Source organism: Pleurodeles waltl, chromosome 6 (genome assembly GCF_031143425.1).
Source record: "Pleurodeles waltl isolate 20211129_DDA chromosome 6, aPleWal1.hap1.20221129, whole genome shotgun sequence".
In the NCBI taxonomy this organism is placed as follows: Eukaryota; Metazoa; Chordata; class Amphibia; order Caudata; family Salamandridae; genus Pleurodeles; species Pleurodeles waltl.
The window spans coordinates 1,457,188,265-1,457,205,025 of record NC_090445.1 but is presented as its reverse complement, the minus strand read 5'-3'; the positions used below and the strand labels follow the sequence as shown (position 1 = coordinate 1,457,205,025).

Genomic DNA, 16,761 nt, shown 5'->3' with positions numbered 1-16,761 from the left:
ACTTTGTAATACCATTTTAAGGACAGAGGATGTGCAGTGTAGCACTGGATGACAGTGTAACAGTGGGGAGAGTCTAAATACTTAAGAAAATAGGGGACAGAAAATAGAAAAAAATATGGGGTTATCACAAGGAAAAGACAACTTAGCTAAATTTTTTATAAAGGAAGGCAACCCACAGAACGCATAAACTGTAGGCAATACAGAATACCAATCTACGGGTAACTAAAGTGTTGCTCTACGGTTAGCTCTTTGGATTCCAATATTCCATTTTATTGCATTGTTCTGTACTTGCATGTATATAATGGTTTATTGCCTGACAAGGTGCTAAAGTGCATTATGGGAAAGGGAGCAAGCTACTCCATTGTATATTCTTGTTTGGAAGGATGATGACGACTGATCCATCAGCAGTACTACTGGAATATAATTCAGCCATGTGTATTTATATGTGAAGAAGTGCCAATTATAAATAACATTTTGCAGCTCAGATCAAACTCATATCCAATAGTAAGAGGAGATCCTTATGGACAGCTATAGTTCTATCAATTTCTATGAATGAAAGTATTTCAAAAATACTTTGAAGAAAATTAGTTCACATAGCTCAAAAACTGTGAGATACATAGAAATAATCAGGCTACCTTCTATTTTTTGCATTATCTACTTTGAAACTAACAAATAGGGTCAAATTCAAGCATCTTGGTGATGATAGAAAAACATATTTGAACCTACTCAATAGATGCCTCTGTCTATAAATTACTTTGAATACAGTTGTGAGGAAGACAGTTCTCAGCTAGATGTGCCAGAGGTTCCAACCTGCCACTTTGTTCCTTTGACTATAGCTGTTTCACAACTTTTTGATATTTTAGCTTCTATGCTAATGGAATCCCATATTGCAAGTCTAGTGATCCTCAGGGCCATCTTGGGTAGCTCTTGTGAAACCCTGTAGTTTTAAAAAGAGTACCATTTTCACCCCCACATATATCCTGCTAACAGACGCATAACAGCATTTTGTGGGAGCAGTATTTACATTCAGGGTGATGCCCATTGACCCTTCTAAGTTAATTAACCCTAGTCTAGTGACAGGGAACCCTATGGTATTTTTGTAATGAAAGATAACATTGGCAATCATACGGATTCATAATTACAGTAATGATCGTGAACAGTGTGAATGGAAAAATGATCATGATCCTCTCTGGTGCAGCTGTCATGAGAGCCAATCATAGATTATCCCAAAACTTTGTGGAGTAACTGATGAGTGCAAAATGATGGATAGGTGCTGTTACAGAAACAATCCCATCTATTTTTCTTCTTCATTTTCTTCATGGACAATCAGAGGCGATATAGAAGCGTCCTACCAGCACAACCTCGTTGGGCCATTTTTGTGGTGACACCTCGCCATCTCTCCTACAGTGTATGCTGCGAGCAGGGAAAGCCTTCCCGACACCAAGATGTGAAACCATGGTCCACCCTAAGTGCACCATCTTAATGTTTCAAGGTGGTCTGATTGCAATGGGCAGTGGGCTCTAACTCAACAGGCATGTGTAGATCAGAAGACATTGATAGTACATTGAAAATCTTCATCATGGCTTGATCTTCTTGAAACCTACACTGGCTCCTTCCTATTCATCAAGCTAATGTCTGTTGCATCAAGCTAATGTTGGATGTTTCCTGTAGCATGGAATTATGCCTGACGCTAGGCTGCTGTGTTATTACTTACCTTTCATGGACGCCCATACTTAGCTGAAGGAGTTTGGAACCTTGACTGAGAGAGCGAAGATGACCTACACGTGAAATCAACGGCCAAGGGAGAGTTGAGCTGAGAGGTTACTGTGCTTGGAGGACACACTGTCAAACCCTTACTTGTTCACCACTGAACGCCTAACTTATACTTACTGGGTACTCACTATTCTCCATAATATTGTCCAAAGGTCGAACATCAAAATCATTGGTCTGAATTGTCAAATATCAGGACACTCAGTACACTCCTTGGGCATTCAGCTAGCATGCTCAATATATGGATCCTGAAACATTGAGGGGGTTCTCTCTAGGGAACATTTCTTTTTACCTTTGAAGACATTCAATGATAGTGGCATTTAGTGGAATACGCAGTAATTTATTTGTGCAACTCAATATATTTTTTTACAGATAGTAGCATCATACCATTTCTTCCTAGTTTGAGCTATACATAACAAAAAAGACATATGCAACATGTTATATACAGAAAAAACAAATCCTGTATAAAATTAAGTCCTGGTTAGTGATTTATTAGATTTAAAGGAGTCTCCTAATTAATTTTTGAGAAAGAGTCCACCTGGTGATAGTTCCTACAACATACTAATCTCAGCCCATCTATGAAATGGAATCTAATCCCAAAGGTTTATGTTTAAAAATATCCATAGGATAAATTGTCGTAAATAAACTGAAGAACTTCACAAAACAAACTTGTCAACGTGTTTTGGTCCCTTGCTTTGGGCTCCTCAGAACTTTACAAGGACTGAGGACATATGAACATCTAAACATATACCAGAGATGAAAGGATGAGTGCAAAAGGTCCTTCATCTATTGAGCTTGTCCAAATCAATCCTCATTGTACTCGAGGTGCCTCAATTCACCAATTGTCTGGAATCAATACTGTGTCACAGTACATCTATGGTGGCGCTTACCTGACTGCATCTGTTTTGGTTGATCAAGCAGCGCTGGTCCTCTGTGCATTTCTGAGTCATTTAGACACCAAACACTGTAGTGTGTTTCCGAGCCAGTGAGATGCCAAACTGTAGTGTTTGGCATCTCACTAGCTCCGAAACAAATGGAAGACCAATGCTCCTTGATTCCCAAGCCAAGATATTCCTACCAGGTACCAAGGGGCATATTTACAAGACCTCAGTGCCATATTTACAATGTGGTGCTAAGACACTTTTTGTGGCTTAATGTCGCAATATGGGTGTTGCTGTGGGCGTCCCTATGCAACACCCATTGTTTTTGACAATGCCCCAGATTTACAAGGAATCGTAAATCTGAGGTACTGCCAAAAACTAATGCCACCCCACTGGTGGTGTTAGCCAAGTGCAACAAGGAGAAATACTTTTATTTCTCCTCATTTTTGCTTTCCTATGTGTGCTGTATTCTGCAGCACACATAGAAAGAGAAAAGGCCATGAATGATTGTTTATGTGCAGGAAGGGAAACCTTCTTGCACATAAACAATTATTCCCTTCAAAGCAGACACCCTTACACATGGTGCGAGGATGCCTGCATTGGAACTGGCAGCTAAACCTAGCGCCAGCTAGGTGAAACACAGGGGTGTGTATTTTGTAAATATGGTGCATCCCTGTGTTTCAGAACTGATGCAGCGAGGAGCTGCCAATCCTAGTCAGGTCAAGTAAGATGCACAATAAAAGTTTACCTGCCTTCACCCTCTGGTAGCTTGGCACAGAGCAGTCAGGCTAAACTAAAGACGCAATGTGTAAAGTATTTGTCCCCACTCTCAGTAACCCAGTGAAAACACCATAAAACGGATTCCACACCAGTTTAGAAAATTAGCCAATATTTATCTGAGTCAAACAAGACCAAAATGGCAAAAATCCATCATACACAAGTCAAGTTATGAATTTTCAATGATACAATCAAAATGCAGTGCTTAGAAGACAATAGCTCCAACCAGAAGTATCTAGTCGCTCTGGACCCGGGCAAATTCAAAAGTGCAGTCTGACCGGGATGGTACGCAGGTCGGGTACAGGAGTCACGCTTTGTTGCGTCGATACTCAGTGATGATGCATTGATCCAGAGGAGGGGATGCATCCAGCTTGCAGGCGATGTGCGTTTCCTAATAAGGCAACGTTGTTGATGTGTCAATGTCCAGAAGCGATAAGTACTGGTTCAGATTTGGTGCTGTGCCGGTCAGGCTGTGTTGTAAGTCGGGGTTGTTGTGTTGTGCAGTTGATGAGCAGTGTCCATGGCTTCGGTCAGGCAGTGGCAAAGCAGCATCTGTAAAGGGGGTGCCTTTGTTCCAACTGACACGCTGGTGTTGTTGCATCAGTTTTTGTGTTGCAGCACCACACTCACCTCTAGGGGCCCAGGACTGGATTTGGCACCACTTGGCAGAGCAGGACTCACTGTAGAGGAGCCTAAGTGCTGGTAGCAAGATGCAGGTGAAATCTTTGATATCCCTGAGACTTCAGAAACAGGAGGCGGGCTCAGCCAGGCCCTTGGAGAACTTTAGATTGCAGGATGTAAATAGTTAGATCCAGTCCTCCCACTCCCAGGCAAGAAGTAGCCAACAGCAGGCCAACACAGCAGAGCAAACAGAAAAGTGGAAGTCCCTCCTGACAGCACAGTGGTCCTTCTTCCAGGTAGAATGTACTCAGTCAAAAAGTGTTCTGGGTATATGGTGTGAGAGCCCCAGTATTTATATGCAAAAAAGCCTTTGACGTAGGGGTAGCTTCAAAAGAATTATCTGAAGTGCACAAGGTTCCCTTTCAACTCAGCCCTGGCTTCAGACTACCAGTGGAGGGTAATCAGACCTTTGTATGAGGGTAGGACACAGCCTAGTCAGATGTAAGTGAGAACTACCTCTTACTCTCCCTGCCCATGGCACCTATCACTATGCAGATGAATGCAGATGTTATCTTCTCTCATACCCAGCCCTTCCTGCTTGTGGCTTTCTGGAGAGAATGCAAAAATGTAGCTGTTACCTAAAACCAGGCATGTATTCAGAGACAGGCTCAAGCAAAGAATGGTTAAAGTGAGAAAATGCCAACTTTCTAAAAAGTGGCATTTTCAGACCTGCAATTTAAAAACTACCTTCATCAAAAGATGATTGTTTGCAAGTTCAGAGACACCAAACTCCATATTTCTATCTTTTCCCAATTGGGAATTACACTTTCAAGATGCTTTAAGGCAACCTCAATGTCAGCCTGTGAGAGAGATAGTCCTTGCAATAACAAGAGACAGATTTATGTTAAGCTTAAAAGTACATGTCCAACTTTTTAAATGCACTGCACCCTACCCTTGGGGTCACTTACATGTAATAACAAGCATTTGCAATGCAACAGGTCTTGCATTTGCTCGAGTTAGATCTATTAGCATTGTAAACTCCTAACAAGACATTTCTTGTCACACAAATAAAAAAAAAAAATGAAGCGCGATTGCGCTATGTAAAATGCAGCACGGTCGCGCCGAAATTGAAAATTGGAAAACAGAGCGCGATTGCGCTATGTAAACCCCAGCGCGATCGTGTTGCGTGGAAAATAAAAAGATAAAGTAGCCTGGAAACCATGCTGAAAACATGGAGCCCCGTATGTTTTCAGTAGTTTACCGGTGCTGTGTAGGTGGGGGGCTAAACACCGGAAAAGGCATGACGTATGCATGCCTTTTACGAATGAAAACAAGCGGATTTTAAAACGCAAGCTCACGAACCAATGAAAGTGACTGACGTGACATGGGCATGGTTGGAAGCCCAAAGAGAGATTACTGCAGGGGACGGAGCGTTTTGCGCTCGCCCCTAAAAAGGGAGATTTGGGCATGGCAAGTGGGAACCCTTGCCAGATCGAAATAACAGTTTAAACTGCACACACAGGCTCTGCAATGGAAATGCTTGAAAGCCTACTGTAGTGGGTGGCACAACAAGTGCTGCAGGCCCACTAGTAGCATTTGACTTACAGGTATTGTGCACACATAATGCACTTTACTAGGGACTTACTAGTGACTCAAATTCGCCAGTCATGGAGACACCAATGTTACATAAAGACAACAAAAACAGGGTTAGAAAAAGAGGAGGAAGGCAAAAAGTATGGGGATGACCCTGCAGAAGGGGCCATTTCCAACACCAAGTAATCCTAATTGTGGGAATAACTTAATGGGGATGACATAGTATTTGTGCCAATGCACATTCTATTGACCGTCACTAGCAGTTAATCTCGGGAAAGCTCCATACTATATGGAAGAGGCCTCACTCTTCTTCCCTGAATCTCATGCAGGATGATGTTGTGGCCTTTCCCACTTTCATAAAAAAAAAGTGGGTGGATAACAGTACCTGTGCAGTTATTGAAACTGAATAAGGTGCGGCATGACAGTGTAAAAGGTTTGTGAGGAGCCATTTTAGCCTCCATCCATTCCTCATCATCTAAGGGACCCATTTCCTTTCCCAGCAGGTTCAAAGCTGCCAGCTTGACTGGTTCCTTAACTATTAATGAACGGTATAATATGGATATCCTACTGTCTAGCTAATATGCCCACTGCAAATGTTAGCATTGAGAAAGCTAAATTTGAGGTATTCCCCTAATTGTACTCAATATTTTTCAAGAGTATTACTTAATTTAAGATAATGGAAGAACTGGCAAGAGTGAAGTTGAGTGCCTCTGACAGTGTCTCAAAGGATTTAATGTGCCCTGCTTGTCCCCAAACATCATCTAGTCAAGAGGTATTGATAAGATCCCTTTACCTAAGCACTCTTGCCGCTGCTACTTGTGAAAGATGCCTGCTTTGAGTCAATGGTGTTTCGTGTGACAGCTTTCTCGCCTAGCTGATCCAGCTCAGTTTACATCCACTCACAACACCCACGATGAGTACTAAATAAATCGCTATATCACATTTGAGCCTTCTATATGGTACTTCAGGTAGTTCAAAATAAATCTCTTCAAGGTCGCCTCGTCTCGCCTCAAAGACAACATGAGACATTTCTCCTCCTTTGATCACCAAAGTGAGCAATCTTAAGGCGTTCCCTATCCTCCACATTATGTACAGTGCCTGTCTCTAGCTATATTTGTCCATAGGTATCACAACCAAAATTCGACCTTGCACTCTGAATCGCTCACATGCACCTGATGCAAATCAGAGCGCTTCACGGTCTTGTGAAATGTAATATGTTATCGGACCATTCAGGAAGCTGTCTATACTTGGTAGAATGTATGGATATTGCTATATAAATACTAAATGGAATACTATCATACCGGATCAGAATCAATGCACCAAATGTTCACATATACTCATCTGATGTTAAATGACAAGATATATTAAAGAAGTTGGTTCTCAAAGGCTAACTATACAGATAGGAGAGTAGACCAGACCCCTGAAGACAAGGACCATGGAATCCTGACTATGATACTGGGGTGGTCCAATGAAACATTTTGCCTTTTGCATCTCTCTAAAAATCGTCAGGACACTAAAACGAGAATTCACGCGTCATTCATTCTGCTATTCATTCTTTCACAAAGTACTACTGTAAGTTAGCAGCTTTTCGGAAGCCCCCTTTACTGCAGTTGGAATGAGTTAAGTTTTCCTTCGTGGCTGTTAAAAGCGGGAAGGTATACTGGTATCCTTTATGTACCAAGTGCAGTTAGTTGATGCCAGGCGGTGCTGGCACGTGAGGCAGACACTGGCCCTAACACACCTTTCTTTTGGCGTGCACCACTGTCTCCGTGAACAGAGGTCCAATTGAACATCAAAAAAATACACAAACCATGGTTGAGTCTTCATTGCACTAGAACATCATGTACGATGTGAATGTGCAAAACAAATATGTACATTAAAGCAATACGTATGAACGACCACTGCATAGAAAAGAAAACAGAAAAGCCATTTTTTTTAAATTAATTCTAATTTCTAACTTTTTAAATGCTAATAAACTGTGCAGGACGAACGAGATCAAAATGTGTCCGTTAATGTTTATTTTTCATGTGTAGCTGAGGTCCCCTGCGGAGCAGACAGTGTACAAGTAGAGTAATCTTCCACAAGGGTGTCTTTTTGCATATCAGAGGTGATAGGTGTTGCAGGAGTCGACGTATTGCAACATAAATAAGAAAATAATGATGTAATATAACATCACATAACACAATCTGTATTTGCAAGCTTAAGGTTGCTTGATGTTACCCAACTTAATGAATACCACAAAATTAGATCACATTAAAATATGTCATATATGTCAGCGTCTGTAGTAGATACATAGAAAAAAACGTTCCATGCAAAAATCGCAAAGCTCCTCCAAACCTGTTGCTATAGCAAAACCGAACCCACAAATTGAATTTTTGTGCAAACCCAAACTACACTATCCAAACACATCTTACGGACCAATAGAAGTAGACAGAGCGTAACCACACGCAGAAGCACACTTTGTAAATGGACTGAAGAGTTCGTAGACAAGAGAAGCGCTGGCGTACAACAACTTACCACTTCAAATCTCTGCCCTTTTTGTATTTCAGCGTCAGGATCATTTCGAGGCACAGGAAAATGTTAAGCAGACCCAGGAGCCAGTACGCTTTATCCTTCTTGACTTCTGTCACCCTCCACACCGCCAGCAGCGAGTGGAGCATGAAGAGAAGCCTGGTAACGATTGCATTTATAAAGACTATGAGCAGCATGATGCTCGCGCGGTCCCTCTGTCACAAGCCTCGCTGCTCCTCTGTGAGTTTTACCTCCCTGGAGCGCGAGGCTGTGGGACTTAGATGCTCCTGTGTGAGTTTTGCCTCCCTGCAGCGCGAGGCTGTGGGACGTAGCTGCTCCTGTGTGAGTTTTGCCTCCCTGCAGCGCGAGGCTGTGGGACGTAGCTGCTCCTGGGCGAGTTTTGCCTCCCTGCAGCGGGAGGCTGTTGAAGTTAGCTGCTCCTGGATGAGTCTTGCCTTCCTGCAGCGCCTGGCCTTGGAGCCCTGGAAAACTTCAACTTGTAAAATGCAGCGCTGCTTCAGTTCGCTTTGCCTCTAGTTCACAGTCTGTAAAGTGTCCCAAGAGAGTATAAAAACGCCCCTCCCCAAACTTCCTGGAAAGGCTATTTTTTTATCAGCCTCAGACGGTGCAACAGCAATCCCTGCACAGAAGTTAAGTGGGCTGCACTGGCCGATAGTGAAAAGTTTTGTATGTAACTGGACTGCCCCAGTCTGCCAAAAAGTCTGTAGTCATCTGAGAATATTTTGTAGTTTAACTCCTTAACTGCTGACGACTTCGTCTTCCAAAACGCAAAGCCTCTTTATTTCACGATTTTCTTGTGTACCTCAAAAATACAATATTTTTGAATGATAAACCATAATGTTAAACGTACCGAGGACTTGTGTTTTTCTTACCAAAATAACAGCCAGTTGGTAATGAAAGTGTAGATCTTTCTTTTTGAAAACTAAACCATTTTCAACATTGATTTTCTAAAACTGGTTCATGTATTCACGAGTGAATAAACTAAATACTGAAGAAGCAATTGGTTGATTTCTCATTCTTGAGCATTTCTACATCTCAGAACTTGGTGAGGACAGAAAAGAACTGTAGGTATTTGGAATCCCTTAGGCCAGAGACCATAAATTGACCAAGTGGTGTAAAATATGCAACAATATTTTGTTTAAAACAACCATAACCTAATTAATGCAATGAATGTATAGTGGGAAATATCTATGTAAACACCAAAAAATGATTAAAAAAGAGATGCTGTTTAGCATCATGTTACATATGATGTGGGTCTACTGTTAATTTCTCCGTTCTTTAGTGCGTCAGTCATAGCTGGTTTACAGGAGCAAAAATCACTTTCCTCGCTTTGTCTGTGGGTCTCATTTAGGATGCTTTGTAAAAAATCATGTTAAAAAACATCTTAGAAAATACCATTACCACATGTTAAAAGGTGAGTTTTACACCTGATTCGGGCTCTTTCTCGAGGTAATTAAGAATAACGTGTGAGAGTGGTCTGTGTGTCCAATTTTATTGCACGTAATTCTGTTCCAGACACATCACACAGTAACAGATATACATCTAAAAAATGCCCAAACTATTAGCTTTGCCAATGCTTGTTAGCGGCATCAGATAAACGAGTAATAATTTTAATTTAGTTGCACATGTTTAGAATTTAATGTTTTTAAATTCTGTAAATATGAAACTGTGAATTAAAATATATTAGGATCTGGGGGTGGGTAGCAACTTTAGAGTTCCTAAATTACTTCCCTTTTTCTCTTCACACCACTTTTCTCAGCAATCTCTCATTTAGACAATTATGTCTTTTTTAGGTCCTTTTGCCTAAATAGCCGAGACCATGTCGACTGACATGGGAGGGTGGGAGAAGGTGGGACAGTGACTGTATTATTTTCTCTGACCTATATCCAGGTGACATTTTTGACACACTTGGACGGGGTCACTTTTTGTAATATACAAAGGTAGCTGCCACTGCCAGACATCTCTGACCATCATTCCCTGAGGATCAAGATCCCACAAAACATTAGTTACTATGCTATCTTCCACTGGCGGTTGTGGGCTGATAACACACCTAGAGCAGGTGCTTCGAGCCGATCGGTGAGTGGCGGCAGTCCAAGTGGAAGAAAGATGGCATAGTGCGAGTAAGGAGCCCATCTAGGGTGACCACCTGCCATTAAGGTAAATTCTGGACAGGACTGTAAAACATTCAGGACAAAGGGTCAAAAATCAGGACAAAAAAGTCAGAACAAAGGGTCAAAATTCAGGACAAAAATTCAAGAACAAACAGCAGTTTTAAGGACACACCCAAGAGAGGTCATGCCTCACTATGTCAGCAGTGCATTTATTTACTCTTTTTTAACATCGCACTATTTATTCACTGTGGTCATTTTGTGATTGCCTCCTGGTATGCTACATTCAGGTGTCACATTACGTCCTTGTTCAGTAGTAAATTAATGCCCTTCAGCAATGTCGAGGCCATCACCCCTACCCAAATCTACCCAATCTTTCTTGAAGATAAACAAACAGCAACAATTTAATTATGTTTCTGAACATTTTAAAACTCCTGGCAAACGGTTTGGGAAACATTAAGATAATTATCCTTATGCTGCTTTAAATAAATTGAACAAAAATATTTGTCTCACCCCCACCGCCCCTGGACTTTCAACCTAAAAACATTTAATGAGGAAGGGCAGATGGTGTGGGCGACAGTCTCACACTTAATGTCAGGATATGAGGTACCCACAACTCGTCTGTAGTCTCACAGCACTAGAGTGTATGTCTGAGACTCTACATTTATCTCAGAAATGGGAGCCCGGACTACCAATCTGAGATAATAAAAGAGAAGGATGAAATTGAGATCAAATGCAAGGGCCACGGCAAGTGATTCAAAGGGATGTTGCTAAGAACTGGATGAATAAGGAAAAGAAGAACAAGGTGGGACAATTTCTAAAATCAGACAAGATATGTCCATCAAGACTATTGGAAGGTACTGGATACCTGGGGAGTTGTTTCTGCACACAAGAGAGAAACAGAAGAGGCACTCTCAAGTGGTTGAACAAGCAACACCCATGCACCTTGGAAAACTCTTGTGGTGCAATGGTCCTCTGTTTGTGCTTGTGAAGGGTGAGCATGAGCCAGACCCATTGCAAGGTTGTGCAAGGCATTTGTCCGCTTAGCCATGTCTTTAAATGTTTTTGAAATTTAGCAAAAGCCAAACTAGTGATCTGGGTTATCCCTAAGTGTCAAGTACATATAGAACCTTCAAAATATTTTGGATGTAAATTGCACAAACAAAAAGTAAAAAATGTTAAAATGTAATTAGTGTTTCTTTAACATATGGCACTGTTTTCCCCTTGATATACAATTAGATCTCAGATTGAACCGGGAACCAGTTACCTTTTCATACATAGTGATTAATATCTACCATTCTCCTACTGATTTGCAGAATGGAAATCTCGGCAGAGCGTCACGGTCCCTCCAAACCCAGTTTGCTTTTTTGTCTTCTCTTCTGTTTTCTGTAGTAAGCCATGTGGAACTAGTGAAGATGGTATGCTACCCCAATGGTAGTATTATTTTGCAAACCTTCTGCTCATCCTTCATTCCTTCTTCAGACATGCCACACATCTGATTTGGTTGCTGCAGCGCAGTTGGGTAGCTCTTTCCACTGTAAAGCTACCCATGACTGTGGGTGGATTAGGTATTCTGGACTTAGAATGCTATTATTCAGCTGCACAGGTCCAATGGGTGGCTCACTGGCTTTCTGCCCACCGCCCTGCATGAGATGGGGTTTATCAGTAAAGACTTTTAAGGAAGGCTTAATGCACTGCTTATTGTTTCCTACTGACCATTCTACGGATCACCATCCAGGGTTATCATGCACAGCTTTCTTTTGCCTGCTGGAACCTGTAAACTCACTGACTTGAAGAAACCCTGTGCTCTTGCACTATCTTTGCTAAGCCTTCCCACTCGCACAGGACGGCAGTGCTCAGAGCAACTCCATCGGTGGTATGCTGCAGGTGTCTTAAAATTGGGGGATTTGTTTCTGGACAGCAAGGTACTAAATTTCCAAACCCATGTGGCAGACTACCATCTTCACCTCGGTCAACTCTTTACTTACAACCACTTTAAATAATCATTAAATGCCCTATTTCATGTCTGTTACCTAGCCCTAACCCTACAAGAGGTGTGCCAGAAGCTCTACACCATTGGAACTGGTGGCAAATTGATAGAATGGGTGTACAGACCTTTCCTGCAACATGGAAACCAATCAGATTTTCTCATCATACTACCTGGGTGATTAATGTGGCTAAACCTCTGCAAGCTACGGACTGGACTAAAATACTGGACTTTCTCTACAAAGTATCCCACGGCTGTCACTTTAAGTACGTTCATTGAGCTTCCTTGGGAATGCATTCCGCCCGTTGCTTGCCATTGGCCTTGTGGTTTGTAACTCACATTTTGTTGCTTTCAATTTGCTGGCTTTATTTGTTTTAGGCTATGCAGCTTGAGTTTGTCCCTTCCCTTGCCCAGACATTGTTTACAGTATCCTTCCGAGTGCTCCCTTTCTGTAAACTGGAGGTGAATGTTTGATTTGTTCTGCATTCCGTCCATCATCTGTTGTTTTTGCATTTGTCACCCCTAGTAGGAAGGGTATGCCCAGACGTGGGTCCTGTGCTTGCGATGCCACCAGATTCAAGGTAGCCTGACTGATGAAGGGTGATACCCTGAAACTGGTCTCAGGATGCTTGTTTCTGGCACAGGGAAAATCTGGCCTGGCAGTTCGGGCTGGACTGTTCCCATGGGGAACAGGGTCAAGACTGACTTGCATATGGCTGGGTCTAATCTGGAATGGCATGGCAAGCAAAGAAACTGATGGATTAAGCCCAGATCTGTGACTGTACTCTGCAAAAATATGCGACTGCTCCTATGCCACTCTACTAAACACCACTCTGCCACTAACTTTTAGCCATGAACAGCAGCCACTCTGGTGTATAACATGGCTAAAACATATTGGCAAGGCCCATAACTTTTGCATAGACAAGACCTATTGGCTTTGCCAATGTTTGTTAGTACTATGAGATACCGAGGTCCCTGAAAGAACTGTGAATGTGTAAGTCCTTATTTTAAACATGCATTTGACGCCTCATCAGGGGTAGTAAGCAATATGTAAATACAATTACATCATAATATAGTCTGCTACTAAATGCGCAAATACATTTTGGTTAAATAAAAAAAAGTGCTTCTCAAATACAGATTTTAATAATATACAGTTTATACCTAGTACTAACATTTTTTATAACACTCCATTAAAATAACACAATCCACAGCACACCCGGGAACACCATTACAGTACCTCTCTAAAAGAAAATATTTCTGCCACCAGAAAGTTTCAAGTGACTCCTTTGATGAAAGTCAATGCAGGTTTTCAAGCCCCTTTGCCTTTGCAGATTTACCCATTGCGCACATTTGCATTTCTTTAGGAAAGGAAACACCCTGGCAAGAAGGCCTTTTCTTATCTGTCTGCCCCTCCCTCCCTCAGAGCACAGGAGACTCCCTTCTTTGCACTCCAGCTGGCGAAAGTGATCTGCCCGTAATGTCGCCCTGCCTTCCATTGTCCTATTGGTAAAAGACTAAAATTATGAACAAATGCTGTCCGTTAAGCCTTTCATCATGGACAATGGACGGCAGCGTGAAATTAAGGGCAGTGAGTGAAATTTACGGACGGGTGCTCACCCTAAGCCCATGACACCTAAGGAGTGGGGGAGAGTGATGAAGTGAAGGGAGTCTCTGACAACATGCACCTTAAAGCAATATAATATAATTACATACACATGGCCTACATCCTGCCGAAAAAACGTCATGCTATCTATCCCTACAGGTCTTCTAGGTGCACACGCTGTGACGGCAAAGAGGCTGACTTTTTTACAAATAGTGTGGTGGTGCCCAGTTATTACAATATATTGGCTGGAGTTTTTTGCCCATATCAAAATCGTAACAGGATGGATGGTTCCCAGAGTGAATAAGCAATACCTGTTGGGTTTGCTTCAAGAAAAGACAAAAAAAAGTTGAGTAGAAGATTTACAATGCTGGGGATGATCATTGCCAAATGACACATAGCAATTAATTGAATTCTACAGAAAGGCCAGTGATTGAATGAGCATGTATTCTGAACACTTATGACCCAGAGATGGGTACCGTGAGAAACTCGCACCACCTTCAGCCTCAACTCCAAAGCTCTTAATTGTGCCCCTTTATAAACTCTGACCCACAACCTGAAATCCCTGCAACTGCTAGAGGTGACTCAGTTCACAGAAAGCGCTATACAAGAATAACAAGCTGTACAAAAAAGTAGAGAAATACAACATCCTGGAAAAAGCAAACACTCTTGGGGAATGTAAGATTAAGTAAAACGTGAAATGTAGACAGAAACTACATCGCTGAAATAGATTATCCGAAAGGCTTTTACATCATATTTCAAAAAAACTATCAGTGTTTTGCCTGTAACAATAAACACATTACTATAGGAACCAATAGGGACCTGTTTAAATGTAAGTGTTTAATTACTGCTGGGTCTGAGACCCGGTGGGACCTACCTCTCTTAAAGGTCCTACTGGTGTCCTATGTTGCAGTATTTGTGCCACATCTTTTGGAAAAACACAATGTAGGCTTTTAGAGATGATCTTATTTTTTTCTACTGAGCAAACTGCAAGCATTCACTTTTGCAAATTGCTAAACAGCACTGATCGCTGTAATAAGGGCTAAATAACCCTCGCCTTCCTTTTGAAATGGTGCTAAATAGCAACAAGGAGAAATCTAGCGCCATCGGGCACTTTTTGTGGTCGTGTTTTTATATTTTGGAAGCAAGGTGGTTATCATGTAGGCAAAACTTGTTTATAGGTCCATACACCTCTGGACCCATTGTTTGCAACCAATATATTATTAAAACAAATAAATAAAATGCACAGTGAAATATGGCTATTAGCAACTTCATTCCACCAAAACGAAGAGGGCAATCATGGAAATAAACCACTTATACATTTCCCTGAGGCCACTGTATATCAGGAGAACAGGGCAAACGTTTCACCTTGTAGGGGGACTGGGTGGGGAATTAACTTTTCCATAGGAAAGCCACATGAAAGCTGAGATTTGGACACACGCGTCTGCTGTAAAGCTAAAGAGCTCCATAGAAAATCTATATATAGGAGAGGAAAATCCATCAAGTAGTCAGCCTGGGGTGGAAAAAGATGGCAGAGGTTGGCACAGGAGCAACTAGGTCAATAAATGTAAAGCATTCTCAAGTGTGCTAGTAATCTCTTTAAGAGGCGTGTCCTTCGATGTTTCCTATTCAAGTCCTAATTTTTATGCATTCTCCTGCAAATTATCTGAAAACTGAAAACATTTTGCAACATTAGTGTAAGGAACAATAACAGAATAAGGTGCAATGACATATAACACGTTTACCTTTTTCCTCTGGAAACAATTTTTCTGATAGTGATATCCCTTTCCTGGTCCCAGTGTAGTATATGGGTATTTGGTTGTGTTTTTATAAAAAACAATCTATAAATCGATGCCAGTCGTTTTGGATACTTAGCATATGTGCCCACTGTGCGTGTGAAATACCACTGGGGTAGTTTTTTAAAAATCTGTTTATTGCATTTTATATAATCATGGTACAATTCACAAATTAAACACATTTGTTTTACAGTGGGTGATTGCTAAACCAGAAGCAGGAAGTCATATATCACACAGGTAGATGTGGTCCTATACCCATCGGTTACCTGGATGCCAGGATCGTTCCCCCCACCCTGTTCTGTCTCGTGGGCTCTCATTGTCCTAAATGAGACTACTGGATTTCTAGGTGGCAGGTTCGCTCCTGGTGTGGGGGACTGAGTCTGACCCACTTTGAAGGACCTCTATCACCCTCAATCCGGTTTTTCTCCGGCTAACTAGCAGTGCCTCATCTATCCCAAGGGGGAGGGATGATTGGGCAGCCGAGCGCATAACAACTTTAGTACTTCTCAGGGAAGTCGTGGTCACTCAGGTCCCAACCAGCTCTCTCATTTACAACATGATCTCATATACAAATGACATCAGCAGTTTAAGTTTTATATATTGTTTTTAATAAAACGACTGCATTTTAGATATTAAGGCGTGAGCCCCAATAACCAGAACCACACAACGGAGTAGGATTGAAATAGTCATGATGAGAGTGAAACATAAGAACAACGCTATCATGGTGTTAATAGGTTCTATTCTCTCTAAGTATTTTATATTTCGAGCACAGCATGTTAAGCTACTAACTTGCCTTTCAGATTCCCCGGGAAGACATCAACCCTCATACCTGAGCAAAGGCCTGTGATCTGGTTCAGCATCTGCTCAAGGCAGTCAGCATCTAGTTGTGGTTCCCTGGTCGGAATCTCCCTCTTGCGTGTATTAGGACAAGGAAGTGTTTTTATAACTAACATGTCAGTGTGATCACAAAATGTCCCTACGCAGTAATCCAAAGACTAAACTCCTACCACGTCTGTCGGCAATGTACCAGACTGTATCCTTGACTGAAGCACAGAGTGAACAAGAATGTGTTATTGAGAACTCCAGTGCTGAAGTA

The 16,761-nt window shown here is 41.8% G+C and overlaps 1 protein-coding gene across 2 annotated transcripts in view; it reads right to left on the bottom strand.

Moving 5' to 3' along the window:
- The window catches only part of TMEM26 (transmembrane protein 26), a 451,963-nt gene extending 443,087 nt beyond the window's left edge, over window positions 1–8,876 (bottom strand). The window contains exon 1 of one of the 2 annotated variants that reach the window (XM_069240917.1): window positions 8,160–8,876. In XM_069240917.1, coding sequence (XP_069097018.1) covers window positions 8,160–8,350 — 191 coding nt within the window. In that variant the 5' untranslated portion in view covers window positions 8,351–8,876. The remainder of the gene's footprint in view (window positions 1–8,159) is intronic. The other variant, XM_069240918.1, reaches the window with a different exon arrangement.
- Window positions 8,877–16,761: the final 7,885 nt, after the last annotated feature.